Source organism: Equus asinus, chromosome 17, assembly GCF_041296235.1.
Source record: "Equus asinus isolate D_3611 breed Donkey chromosome 17, EquAss-T2T_v2, whole genome shotgun sequence".
Lineage (NCBI taxonomy): Eukaryota > Metazoa > Chordata > Mammalia > Perissodactyla > Equidae > Equus > Equus asinus.
In genome coordinates, this window is record NC_091806.1 from 19,609,350 (window position 1) to 19,624,122 (window position 14,773).

A 14,773-nucleotide genomic window follows, 5' to 3' on the forward strand; every position below is an offset into this window, starting at 1 on the left:
ATCTTCCCTCCAAACTAAGGAACAGTACTAATAGGTTCCCTTTGCTGTCTTGCGAAGAGGGTTATTTTATACTTCCCTTCTATGTTCATGGGTGGGTCCCACGAGATAAAATGGGCATAGAAACTACTCCCTCATGTCTATTCAACTTATTCTCCTAAAGGCTCCAAGTTTTTAAAAACAATGAGTTTAATAAACTTGCTCAGTGTAGCCACCCCTGATGCAGGAAGGGTTAATAATCACTGGAAAAGGCTTGCCAACAAACTGACCCGGAGGTGAGAAGGCTGGTTAGCCAATAACGAGTAAGACCTCCAGGGGGAGGCAACCTAAGCCAGGCACCGGTCGCCCGGGGGCACAGATGGAGACACGATATTGGGAGCAGGAGGGGCCGTTGCCTAGGATGCCTTGCATGCTCCAAGATAAAATATATGAGCACAGTAATAACATGATAATATCAAAACAGAGGCCAAGGGAGGACTTCTTGAGAAATCACTAAGAATTCTTGGCATTCGCTAATTACATTGTCTAGAACACCTGTGTATGTTTAACAGATGTAAGATATGTATATATTGAAACACTGGTTATAATAAACTCAGAGTGGCCATCAGCCCTCTCCGCATCTATCCTGATGTGTACATTGGATTGCGACACTGACACTCAGCAAGAAGGGACTTCTAGTGGGTTGATTTGGGTTTGTTTGCATCTTTCCTACGTACCAGTATCACCCCATAAACTTTCCATCATAACACTTATAAGTCTATAAGTAGGAAATAAATAAATAAGAACATAATGAAATTTCCTTCCCTAGACTAAAAGTTCCAGAAAGGCATAGACCTTGGATGTCTTGTTTACCATTATTTTTCTACTTTTGATATTTACAATGCTGAGCTCCAGGATGCAATTCGAAAAAATTTATTGACTCAATGAATGAGTGTAGCCTGGAAAATTGTTGCAAAAATGAACCTTTGTAAATTTACCAAAGAAAGAACTCCCTTCTTTAATTTTATTCAAGTATATTCATTTTAGATGAAAGCCATCTGCAATTGTTGTCATTTGGCTTAGGCTGAAATAAGAATCTAGGACAGAGTTTATTTGATGTCAAAATCTTCTCAAGCTATTCCTCAACGTTCTGCCTCAATTGTATCAGCATAGATTTCTAGGATAAGTTGCTCTAGATTACATTGCAACTCATAGACTTTACAACACCCTGTGAATTTCCCTTCTTGCCCTCACTTTGGAGAACAGAGATGGTGCTATTAACAACTGTACAAAAACCTCATGAATAGAAGTTTGGAGTAAAAGACTTGGACCTTCTCCAAAGGCCACTATAAAAGAGGAAATCATCTTCCTGATGTGTTCATAAGATTATACTGGTTAAAATAAAAAAATAAATAACTGAAATTCCCAAGTGATACTGTTTAAGTTGTAAAGGAAGACTTATTGACATAAATGAGTTGTTGACATAAATGTATGTTCCTTGGGCAAAGAAAAAGGAAAAGTAGTATTTACACTAGTATTCCATTTGTAAGGATTTATATTGGGTCTGTGTATCTGTGAAATAAACTGGAACTATATTCTATACAAAATTTTAGAAGTAGTCATTGCTCAGTAGTTGGATGTTTGATAATCCCGTAATCTATTCCAAAAACTTAATCAATTCCATATGTTGTTCAGACTGTAATCAATTAGTAATTAATTCAATGGTGAAAAATATAATGCAATTTCAGATTCTCAAGGGTATTCATTTTATTTTATTTTGTTGTCATGAAAGGAACATGGAGATACTTTTTGGTTCTGGGGGGAGGGAGTAATAGGTTATACAAGGTTCCTCATTTAGATCCTTTTCTCTAATTTTACATATCCCTTTAGTGTATAAAATGTGCTGAGTGTTATACAGTCAAAACATCAATGGAACGAAACAAAATATTAAAAACATTCAATTTTCAGCATGTTATTTGTCTTGCATTATGAATTGAGGAGTTTTAGACAAAAATATTTCATCTCATAAATATTTTTTTTTATAACCTCAAACAACTTATTTGTTGTTCATAGAATATGTCACATACTAGGACCTCTCAATTGCTGTCCAAATCCATTCCAAACTCCATGTACTTTATTAAAAATGTATTAAATATTTCACATCTATAAAATTAAATCTATTTTGTTATGTAAAGTTAGCTTCACTGGCCATGTTTCACATAAATGTGTAAGGGAAAAAAATACTCTTTTATTTTTCTTTACTTTTTCCTTTAAAGACTGATTTAATAGCCTTATACAGATGTTCAGGAAACCAGTGTGTTTGTTTTTCTTTTTGTTTTATACTCATTTTAAGAAAATGATAAAGATGGGAGAGAATTTAAGATAAGAACTAGACCGTGAAGTGAGACTGTCCTGGGTTTAAATATGTATAATATCATTCAGTCGTTTTTACTTGTTAGCTCTGTGATCTTAGCCAACTAACTCCCTATCAAGGACAAAATCCCTGATGCTGAAAGAAAAGGCATTATCTTTCATAGCATCATGCCGTGAACTGGAGTCTCCAGGATCCAACTTTACCCATTTTAAAGCCTGCTCAACCAATCTGTCCGACTCTGGCTGCACATTCTAGCCTCAGGTCATGTTTAGACCTTTCTGCCCAGTAACCTTAGGACTTCTTTCCCTGACAATACCTTCACTCTTGGTTAAGGCTGAGCACAGCTTTCTTCACAGATAACCATGTGATTTCAATGTCCAGGCCAGATGCCTGAAACTTCTCTACTGATTTGTTTCAGACCCTATATTGCCAAGAAATGAGCTTACATAATTAACAACAGAGTATTTCATTTCATTTTATTCTGTGTGGCCCTCTCTCAGGGGTCATGGTTGAAATGGTACACTTAGCTGCAAAGGAACAATATCCTCCCATTGTGATGAACTCATGAACTTTGGAGAATATTTCCTCCTCAGTGTTAAGGAGGAAGCACTTGGTTCTCATCACCCACAAGCTACCATTCCATTTTTCCCTATTGAAAGCCTACATTGGCCAGAGCCCTGCCTTTTTACTGATCTGAATGGACAAAATTCTTCTGGTGAAGTTAGTTCCACTGTGGTGAATGGAACTGTGGTCTAGATTTAGAACCCAGAATACATTATTATTGTCAGAAGGCTTTCCTCTTTAGTCCATCTCTTCTCCTACTACTTAACCTCACCTTTATGTTAGGACTTCAATTAGACTTTGCAGCCACATCTTCTCTTTGGGTCATGCTCTAGAAACTAGCCAAGCCATCATCCCACTATTTTTCAGTTTCAATTCCCATCTCTGGCTCTGAGAGGATAGCCTCCTTCAGAAATTTTAGCTGTTTGCCTACCAATCAAGAGATTTAAGAGTGAATATATTCTTGAGAAAATATTTTGAGCTATACTTTTGTTTAGTTGATATTTGCAGATTGTTTTTTAAAAAGCCGCTGTACTTGATGCTATGTTGTAATAATCACGTATGTATGGAGTACCCCTCAGGAGAATTAACCTATAATATTGCAAGAGAAATATATAGTTTCTGCCCATTACTGGCACATAATCTAAATTATACACAACCCATAGTAAACAATCATGTTCATTTCATAAAAATTTACTCAGTATCTACACTAGGGAACATACTATTATGAAGAAGCAAGGGATTAAATAAGACATAATAATTAAAAGATAAATCTAACAGAGGAATAGAACAGACAAATAACTGCACGATTAGACTAGAAGTGCTGAGAGTCTTAAAAGAAATGCACTTAAGGTTTTAGTGAGGTTTCAAATCTGAGTTGTCATCCAGAATTGAACATCGTGTCACAAAAAGATCATATAGGAATTAGTATCTGAGGAATGCTTTTTAGAGTGAGTGCAATTTGAACCATCAAGCTACAATGTATGTGTATTAATTTGGAAATAATTAATTGAAAAAGAGTCTCAGTGAATTGCATTTATTTACTTTCACAAAAAGAATATTGTGATGTCAGTGACTTATTCAATATTAGTAGTAATTGTGATAAAATTTAGGATGGAGGGAGAAAAGAAGTAAGAATATTAGATATAGAACACTACGTACAGGGTAGATCTACCCCTGGAATAAATATTTAAAAATTAAACTTCATTTTTTAACCTGTCTCCTATTAATAGACATCTAGACCATTTTCAATCATTTGCTACTACAAACTATGCTGCGATTAATACATTTGAAAGTAATGAGCTTTTACAGGTTCAATTCCTGGAAGTAGAATTACTGGTTTAAATGGTGCATGCATATTTCATTTTCATATGTTACATGAATTATCCTACATAGAAAATATTAGTAAATTATTCTCCATAGACAACACTAATTTTGGCTTTCATAAGCAATGAAGGAGTGTGATAAAAATTTAATATTTAAAATGGTAAAGAATTAGACATAATACAACTGATATAAAAGGGCCTGATTCTGATATTAAGCTCTGACTCTATTTTGAGCTTAAGTCCTTGCTACCCACAGAATTGGAAAGATCCACATTAAACAGACTTTGTCATCAGTTAGACCAAAGGTCAAGAAACAGACAGGTTGTAAAGTTGTCAAGCTCATTTTCACCCTTTTTTAAGACAGCAATTTTGGGCTAATCACTTTCCTAAAGGCATTTTTTACATCTTTGTTCCTTAGACTGTAAATTAGGGGGTTCAACATAGGTATAATCAGTGTGTAGAACACAGAGGTCACTTTGTCCATATCCAGTGAATGATCAGTGCTGGGGCGCAAATAAATGAAGATTAGGGTACCATGGTAAATAGTGACCACAGTCAAGTGGGAAGCACAAGTGGAGAACCCTTTTCTTCTTCCTTCTGGAGAATCTGTTTTAAGAATAGCTGCTATGATGTGGAAATAAGAGAGAAGAACTGTTAGAAGGCAGATAGCCTCCACCAAACTAGCAAAGATCACCAGAACAATGTCATGCTTGTAAGTGTCAGTGCAAGACAAAGAGAAGAGTGGAGAGATATCACAAAAGAAATGGTTAATCTCTTTGGAGCAAAAAGACAGATGGAAAGTATTAATGGTGTGAATAATTGAGCTCATGGTACCCCCCAAAAATGCTCCAATCACAAGCTGGCAGCAAATCCTCTTGGACATAATAACAGTATAAAGCAGGGGATTGCAGATTGCTATGTACCGGTCATAAGCCATGGCAGCCAAGAGGAAAGATTCTGTATCAACTAAAGAGCAGAAAAAATATAACTGTGCAGCACAACCATTGTAAGAAATGGTCTTCTTATTGGAAACCAAATCCACAAGTAATTTGGGGGCAATGACAGAAGAGTAGCATGTATCTATGAAGGACAATATGCAGAGGAAAAAGTACATAGGGATGTGCAAGTGGGAACTGATTATGATTAATAAAACCATCCCAAGGTTTCCCATGAGAGTCACAGAGTAGATGGAAAAAAAAACAGCAAAAAGAACACTCTGAAGTTCTGGATGGTCACTAAATCCCAAGAGAAAGAATTCAGTCTTCACAGTGTCATTCTTCAACTCCATTCTCTGCAGCTCTCCTGGACTTTGATGTTGTGATAGAATAATGATGGCAATATTAATAACAATCCCAATATTAACAAAAAATTGAAATAAAATGATTGAAATAAATAGGGCAATAGTTCTAAATCCACTTGGACATCCTGATAGCATCTAGGCATAGCTACAATTAGTGTAGTATAAGGCATAAGTTTTCACTCTTTTTATTGTTTGTCTCATTAAATGGAAGCATTATCAAACCAGTTGCTGAACTCTAAACCTGGGCTTTACTTTTACTTTCTTCAATTCACTCATATTCCACCAACGTCATGTGATAGTGGTTAACCACATTGCTAACAGCAAACTCTTAATAAATAGTCTCTGTTGTAATTTGTGTTGTTTTTGTTCACTTCTCAACAGATAAAAGCATTGCTGTTCCAAGTAAAGCCTTTTATAGATAGAAGAGCAGTTCTGTATTTCTCACTTTGAGATGTGGCTTTGCTTCTGAGGAATAAAAAAGTTCCTTAAAATTGTTTGAAATCCACTGATAAAATAGAAAGAAGAAAAATTCTTTTAGTTATACAAGCTCTGTCACTGAGTAGTTTTGAAAGCTTGGGCAGACTAATTAATCACTGAGTTTCAGTTTCATCACCTGTTATAGGAGAATGAGAATACCTTTCTCATCAAATCATAATTGTTAATTAACTTCCTTGTACAATCTTAATATCCCCACCATCTTGTTCCTTCACTGTTCTAAAGTTGGAAATATAACAATTCTGAGTCAATGTGAAGATCTATTTTATTTTATCTGGAAATGTGGCAGATATCCAATGTTTCCTCTTTATCATCACTGAAACTCTTTTATTATGTTTCAGCCCTCTTTTTCTTCGGTTGAACCTCTTTATTGGCCTCGTTCTCTCCAGTGGATTCTCACCCTACTTTCAAACATGCTTCAAAATCTATCTGTAAACCACTGTAAGAGTTACCTGTATGAAGTAGATTTTGTATTATGTTTCCTTCTTGCTTAAACACTTAAATGATTTCCTGTCCCTTATAAGGTCAGTATTTAATTACATTCACATTTGACATATATTTCCTTTTTTATCTCACAACATCCATCTCAGAACTTGATCTAATAGCATTAGCAAAATCTTACCCTCCTGTTCTTTCCTAAATTTGTTCTAGGTTTTAAGTAAAACTAAATATCTTTACTAAAACTTTGCATAATTTAGAGTAAATAGAAGAATGTAACTATCTGGGAAGTGATTCCCTGGGTATAGAGAATGAAATAGAGATAAAACAATGATTGTGAATTCTGGATTATTACTCAAAGTTTATTTTCTACCTTTGTTCTGTTTCTCACTAAATTAGGTGAATGCCACATAAGTGTGCATATCTGTCATTAATATATTTTCGTCTTGTAATTTTCAATGATCTATCACATCTAATTTAATTCTAATAGTTTTTAAAAAATACGTTAAGAAACTATTGTTTCTCAATTTTATTCAAGGGTAGAGATTGGAAATCCTTGTATTATTGGGCTAGAGCCCGCTCCGATAAACAATCCCTTCACAGAGATGGAAATGTATTAGAGATGGTGGAACTTAAGAAGAAGACTGGAGTAAATAATATAATTATTTTCCAAATAATCTATGTGTTAAATTTAAAACAGGAGTATTAATTTAAAACTAACAAATATTCATTTAGGATATGTGCAGGGATAGGCAGATTTAGTTCTTTTGACATAGTAACAGAGACAGAATGTTGTGGTGATTAAAAGCATGGGCCCTGGAGCCAGACTGCCTGGGTTTAAATCTAACTCTGCCATTTAATACTTGTAGGACATTTGCAACATCTCAGGAGCTCTATGGTTTCCTTTTCTGATATGTAACTTGCATGTTATAGGAACACCTGTCTGCAAGGTAACGATGAGGATTAAATGAGCTATTACATGTAAAGTATTTTGAAGAGGGTTCTTCAAATACCAAACATCCAATAAATATTAGCTATTATTATTCAATCATTGAGACAAGTTTGAGCTTCAATAGATATTAATTTTTATTATTTTATTATCAACCAGGATTCACTTTTTGCTCTAACAAAAGGGTTCATTGGAAAAAGAAAGCATCATTGAGCTACTAGTCAACTCTTTGGAGCTCTCTTATCCTGAAATACATGTGGCTTCCTCCTTAGAAAATATCAACTTTCATTGAGTGACAGTCCATCCATATGTATCATCAAACATGAGAGACAAGATTGTCAATGGACCTCAGACTAGAGCAAGGGACACTGTTGTGAAGGTCAGGGAAAGAAAATTATATCCAGTGGTTAGTGAGGTAAGGATGGATGAAAATGTTTCTTTGTTGTGGCATCAACTCCTTTGCTAATTATGAAGAATGGCTATTAAAAAGTAGGCACCAAAAAAATAAGCATATCTTTAGGGACAATGCTTAAATAAGCTTGGGTCTTAGCCATGGGGTACAATCACTTCTTTGCTCAAGTTATTTTCTACTAAACCTCTTACTTCCAATCACAGAATTAAAGGTAAGGAAGAAATCAATTTATATAGAGATTATCTACCTGTAATAACCTTTCAAGAATGTTACATGCTTCAAGACTGAAAGAAATTTGCAGGATTCAAAAATGAAATGTGAAATCCAATTGGAAAAATGAAAGGGAAAAGAATGCAAGAAACAAAAAATTAACAGGAGTCCAAAGAGATGCTAAATAATCTGTTCTACACAATCGGCAGGCAAGAATGAAATGAAGATTTCTGATAGAGTTCAGCAAACTTATATATTCCTGCAGTAAGCTCTCTATATGGAATCCTAGTCACTACTTTTATAAACTTGATTTCCATTCCCTTAAAGCCAACCCACTAATCCCATCCCACTCCTTTTATTTGTGTTGATAACTGTTGAAACCAATGCATGACCATAGGGTAAAATAAATAATATAATACACAAATTGAGTCAGCTTTAACTTATATCTAAGCCTACTAAACATTTAAAAAGAAATAATAGATAAAGCAAATTGTGTTTATATTTAGATTCCAAGTCAGAATCCAATAATACTGAGAATTATCTTAAGACTATCATGTGTTAAATGTGCTGTTTTGCTGTTGCCATTGTTTTTGTTGGAAATACCTTAAGGGTTTAAAACATGTCATTCTAGGCATATTTCTTCTCAAAACATAAGTTTCTTGGGTGTAAACTAAGTGAGTATAAGAAAATGAGCATTAAAAATCCTATCCAGCTCTAATATCCTAGGATTATGTTAAGAACACTTACCAGATCACTAACTTTCTTTCATTCACCTTCTTACTACACTGTTGTCAGCTGCAGTTCATTTTTCATTGGAAAAATCAACTTTGGCAGTTAAAGATAAAAAATTGACCCATTGCAACATTTTCCATAATCCATTTGGGCAGGCCTCCTGTGTTCATACAATAGATTTGTGCCTCCCTTAGGAAGGCTGAGGTTCCTTAGAATAATGCAAAACCTTTTATATTTTGCTTTGAGGATTTTGGGATTAGCCTTCCAATCTTACCTTGGATCCCATGAACACACACACTAATATCTAAATCCCAGTGGGAAAAGATATGTGAGCAATTAAACAGTTCTACTGTGGAGTTGATTAAACAAAAAATGAAATGATGTGTTTTTCTACATCCTGAGAATGTCTCAAAGAAAAAATTATTTTGGCTCTCAATATGGTAGATTATTTTATATAAAATTGGATTATGACATTTGCTATCCAGTTTGATTTAATCAGCTCAAAGCAATTTATCAAACAACTATCAGAATGTTCTATGTGATAGGATGATGGAATAAACAAGAAAGAAACAAAAATGTATCTATCAAGCTGTGGAGAATTAAAAGATCTTGAAAGTAAATGTGTAGATGGATGAATGAAGTTAATGACTCTGATATGTGTTATATGTGCATTTATGTTCAAAAGTAATTCTGGCCATCCAAGAACAGAATATATCAGAGAATCTCCATTCAATAAATATATTTTATTTGTGAAAGTATTGTGCCAGGCAGTGTTCTAGGTACAAAACAGGAAAAAGGAGGATAATTTGAACTCAACATTATAAATTTTGTCAATTACAGAATAGCGAATGAGAGGCAGTAGAGGAAACAACATAAGCAATTATCTGGAGATTGGAAGTCCTTGGCATGATTAGAGACTTGGAAATGAGATTTATAGAGAACGTGATGCCTATTGGAGAAAGATAATACTCAAAACACACACACACACACACATATATATATAGGCAAAGAGAGATATGACCAGTTTTGACCCTCTGTCTCTTCCCAGATGATTAATCTCAGCTGAAAGGAACTCTTCTTTTTCAATAATTCTGGCAAGATCTCATGGTTAAGTCATTAGCTTACTAGTGTCCACCCAGAAACTAATCACTGGGTCTCTTGATGACTAGCCATGAACACTTCCCCAAATCCCACTAGGTTCAAAGACAGAGACCCACCAAGAAGAGAAAAAGCTGAGTCCCCACCAGAAAATTTAGATACTATCCGTACGAGAATGAGAAAAAACATTGACCCCGATAGTTTAAAAATAAGGGAGTGAGTAGATTATATATGTAAAACAAAACTCCATGGAAGAAATAAAAAAGAAATTTTTATGTGGCTGCTTTTCAGACATGTTTGAGGAGCACTCAGTCCATCTCAATTATTCTCAGACAACTGACAGTGTTACCTAAGAAGCAACATTGGGAGGGAAAGAAAAATCTGACATTTCAAGGTTTTGTGGAACTGAAAGTAAAGCTGATGTCCTTCTTGTTAATAAAATGAAATAATCAGTCTTTAGATAAGAATAGTGTGTGTATATTTTAGTAGGAGGTAGAGACCATAGTCATCCATGCTAAAGTGAGAGTAATTCTGTGTCCTGTGTCGCTGAAGCCCTAACATCCAATGTCTCTGAAAGGGATATTGCAGATTCTGGAGAGAGCTCAAATTAAACCAATGATTCCCAACTAAGATGATTTCACTCTCTAGCGGAGATTTGACAATATCTAGAGACATTTCTGCTTGTCAAAAATAAGGATGGGGTGGTCCTGAGGTCTAATGGGTAGAGGTCAAGGATGCTGCTAAACATCCCGTAATGCACAGGACAAACACTCACAGCACAGAATTGTCTGGCTCCAAATGTCAACAATGCTAAGTTCTAGTTGGAGGACCAAAGGTGAAAAATGTTTCTCTTACCTTCATCTTAAAAAGGCAAGGTCTCATGGGTGATATGGGAAATAACACTCCATTTAAAACATTTTGAAACCAATACAGAATCATGTTCTAATCATAAGCACAATATCATTCCATCCTTTTAGTCATTACTTATTTCTTTTAAGAAATAATGAGTAGCTGTCTTCACCATACATATTGGAATATTTCTAAATGATCCTTACCCTCAAAGCTTTCTTTTTTTTTTTAAGATTTTATTTTTTTCCTTTTTCTCCCCAAAGCCCTCCAGTATATAGTTGTACATTCTTAGTTGCGGGTCCGTCTAGTTGTTGCATGTGGGACGCCGCCTCAGCGTGGCTTGATGAGCAGTGCCATGTCTGCGCCCAGGATTCGAACCAAAGCTTCCTGTTTTAAGAAACATTAATAAGAGTACATTTTATGGGACAGATCCTTGCAGTTTTGTTATTATGTTTAAGTTCAATGACAACTCTCTGAGGATGGCAGCTTCTCCCGAGTTTATATGTGAAAGAATTGAGGTTAAAAAAGTGTCTTCGTAAAAATCACCCATGTGGATCTGAAACTGGAACCAGGTGTTTAAATTCAAACCAAGTGTTCCTCCTGCTTCACTAAAGCAATAAGTACCTATGCTGCACTAGTGACTCCAGCAAAAATATTGACAATAGCACGTATGAAATGAAATCTTAAGAAACTAAGAAAACAAACTGTTAACACTGTAGGAACATAGGGCACGTAAATTATGACTGACTTTGCCTTTAAAAGATGGGTGAGTTAAGCTTGAAAATGGACACCTAAATGTCTCGGGTTCTAATCCCTGGAAATGCCACCTTATTCAGATAAAGCTTGCCTGCAGATGTGATTAGTTTAATGATCTGGAGATGAGGAGAGTATTCTGGATGATCTGGTGTGCTCTAAATGCCATTGCAAGTGTCTTTTATAAGAGGGAGACAGAAGATTATTTTACATACACAAGAAAATGCAGTAAAGATGGAGAAGTGAGAGGTTTGAAGATGCTAGCCCTGAAGACTGAAGTAATATGACCACAAGTCAAGGAATACCTGCAGCCACCAGAAGCTGGAAGAGATAAGGAAAAGATTGCCCCCTACAACCTCCTGAGGGAGTATGGTCTTGCTGACACCTTGGTTTTGGCCCCGTGATTGGATCTCACATTTCTGATCTCCAAAACTGTAAGAAAATAAGTCTATTGTTTTAAGTCACCAAATTTGTACTAATTTATTTCAGAAGCTATAGGAATCTAATTTAATGGGTTTATAATATAAGGGATTTAGAAAATATAATGAATGCTTAAAATAATATCAGGCAGAGCAAAAAAATGTTAACGAGGATATGGAAACTTTAAAAAAGTATGGTATCATATATATGATCCACTTGTTTAATCGAAACTTAAGATAAAATAGAGAACAGAAGATAAGAGTAAAAACAACAATATCAATAATAGCAGATAATTTATTAATCAGTTATATTATACCATACATAATGCTAAGAACTTAAGATGTATCATTTAATTTTTATGAAAAGTTTTTAAGAAAAGTAGATTATTGTCAATATTTTGCCAAAGAGAAGATTTTAAAAGTTACAAAATTATTGCCTTGAAATTGAAATGCTGGTAAAAAACAAAATAACCAAAAGACCAAAAAGTAATACCCAGAAGTACTCGTAGGACATGTACTTCAAATATTCTTGGAAAAAAACATAGAATATGAGGCAAATGCATATGCATTCCATGTGAAAAATAATAAAGTCAGTTTAACAAGAATGGTTTCATGTGTGGCCGGCCTGGTTGCATAGTGGTTAAGTTTGTGCATTCTGCCTAGGCAGCCCAGGGTTCACGGTTTCAGATCCCCAAGAGGACCTAGCACAGCTCATCAACCACACTGTGGCAGCATCCAACATAAAGTAGAGGAAGATTGGCAAGGATGTTAGCTCAGTGACAATCTTCCTCAAGCAAAAAGAGGAAGATTAGCAACAGATGTTAGCTTAGGGCCAATCTTCCTCACAAAACAAACAAACAAACAAACAAAAAATAAAAGTATGGTTGCAGGCATTACAGATGATGAAAAGACATATCTCTTTATGTACACTTTTTTAGAAAAATATTGATGTTATTTCAAACCAGGAAACTATGTCTAACAATATCACCCGAAAAACCCATTCAAGACAGTTAGAGATCAGAGAAGAGCAGCATAGGTACCTGATACACTTGAACTCTCCAAGAAAGAGGATAAGACATGGTTTAATAAAGATAGGCAGCTGGAAAACAAAAAAAGCATGCATCATCCGTTAGCTCAAAAAATGCATCCTTATTTTACTTTCCATTCACATCCACTCAAAGCTAGCCCCTCATTGAAAGTCTTTGATAAAACCCTGACTCTTGCTAAGAAAATAACTTTTCAAAAGGGAATTTGGATCTCAAAACTCTTGAGAGCTTCTTTCACATCCTTGTTCCTCAGACTATAAATCAGGGATTCAGTATGAGAATCACTGCATTGTAGAATATCGAGGCTACTTTGTCAGTATTAATACTCTTGACAGAACGGGGCTGGCAATAAATGAAAAGTATTGCTCCATGGAAAACAATGATGGCTGTGAGGAGGTAGGTGCAGGTGGAAAAGATTTTGCACCTTCCGTCTGCAGAGTGCATCCTTAGGATGGTGATGAGAATAACAAGCAGGAGGTGTGGATGATCAAGATGGTGATGATCTCATTGAAAGTGACCACAGTGAACACCACAAGTTCATTCCTAGAGATATCATAACAAGAAAGAATAAAGAGAGGGAGTAAATCCAAAAAAGAAAAAGTGGTTAATTACATTCGACCTATAGGATGGGATTTCAAGAGCTAAACACATGAACCAGAGAACACACAGTTCCAGAGAAGTACAGCCAGAAACCAGCACCATTCAAAGTTTCTGGGACATGGAGTCCATGTACAGCAGTGGGCTACAGATGGCCAAGAAATGATCATAAGCCATCACAATCAGCAGGAATACCTCAGTGACTGCACATGCCCTAAACAAGTAGAACTGCATCATGCATCCCAGGAAAGAGATGACTTTTTTCTTAAGATATTGGATAAGATCTTTGGCGTGATGATTGTGGAACAGCAATGATCCGCACAGGATAAATGGCTGAGAAAAAAGTGCATGAGGGTGTTAAGTTTAGAGCTGACCTGAATCAGTGCAATTATGTCAAGGTTGGCCCAAACGTAGTGACTCCATATGTGAGAAGGAACAGAAGGGAGAGAAAGACTCTCAGCTCAGGGGATCTGATAATCCAAGAACAATGAACTCTGTCACAGTGGTACAGTGCTCTTCTCCTATTTCCATCATATATCAGGTTTGGGAAACCAAATGATGGTGGTTTTTTTTTGGTTTCTTCTGAAAATAGAATGAGAGAGAAAATAGATTTATATAAACTTCAAAAAAATACATCAATATCAAACACAGTACATTTAAAACACAATTGTCAAATAACTCAAAATGTTCACCATCTCAGTGGAGCCCACGGACAAAAATTAATTTAAAAATCAGCAGAAACCTATCTGTGAATAAAATTAGTTTTACTTCAAATCAGGAGAACAGATTGATTTATTAATCTATATCTATCTATCTATCTATCTATCTATCTATCTATCTATCTGTCTGTCTATCATCATCACCAGTACTGAGAGTGGACATCCTGCATTGTTTTTCACTATAGGGGAAATCATTCATTCCCAAACCATTAAGTGTGATGCTAGAAGCAAGCTTGGTAGTAATTTTCTCTATTGAAGTAATTGAATAATTGAATTGAGTAATTGAGGTAATTTTCTCTATTTCTAATTTGTTGGGAATTTTTATCTTAAATGGCTGTTGGATTGTGGCAAATACTTTTTTCTGCATATTTTGAGGTGGCCAGAAGTTTTTTTGTCTTTAATTCTATCCGTGATGTGTTACATTAATTGTTTTTCATATGTTAAATCTACCTTGCATTCCTGGAATAGATCTCACTTGGTCATGATTTATTATCCTTTTATGTGTGTTATGAGATTTATT

General features: G+C 35.2%; 1 protein-coding gene and 1 pseudogene across 1 annotated transcript; both read right to left on the bottom strand.

Annotated features, from left to right (window-relative positions):
- Positions 1–4,591: 4,591 nt before the first annotated feature.
- On the bottom strand, positions 4,592–5,524 carry LOC139040534 (olfactory receptor 5I1-like). The gene has a single exon (XM_070487297.1). The coding sequence runs from the start codon at positions 5,522–5,524 to the stop codon at positions 4,592–4,594; it is 933 nt and encodes a 310-aa protein (XP_070343398.1).
- Positions 5,525–13,639: 8,115 nt separating this feature from the next.
- The window catches only part of LOC139040535 (olfactory receptor 5D16-like), a 36,072-nt pseudogene continuing 34,938 nt past the window's right edge, over positions 13,640–14,773 (bottom strand).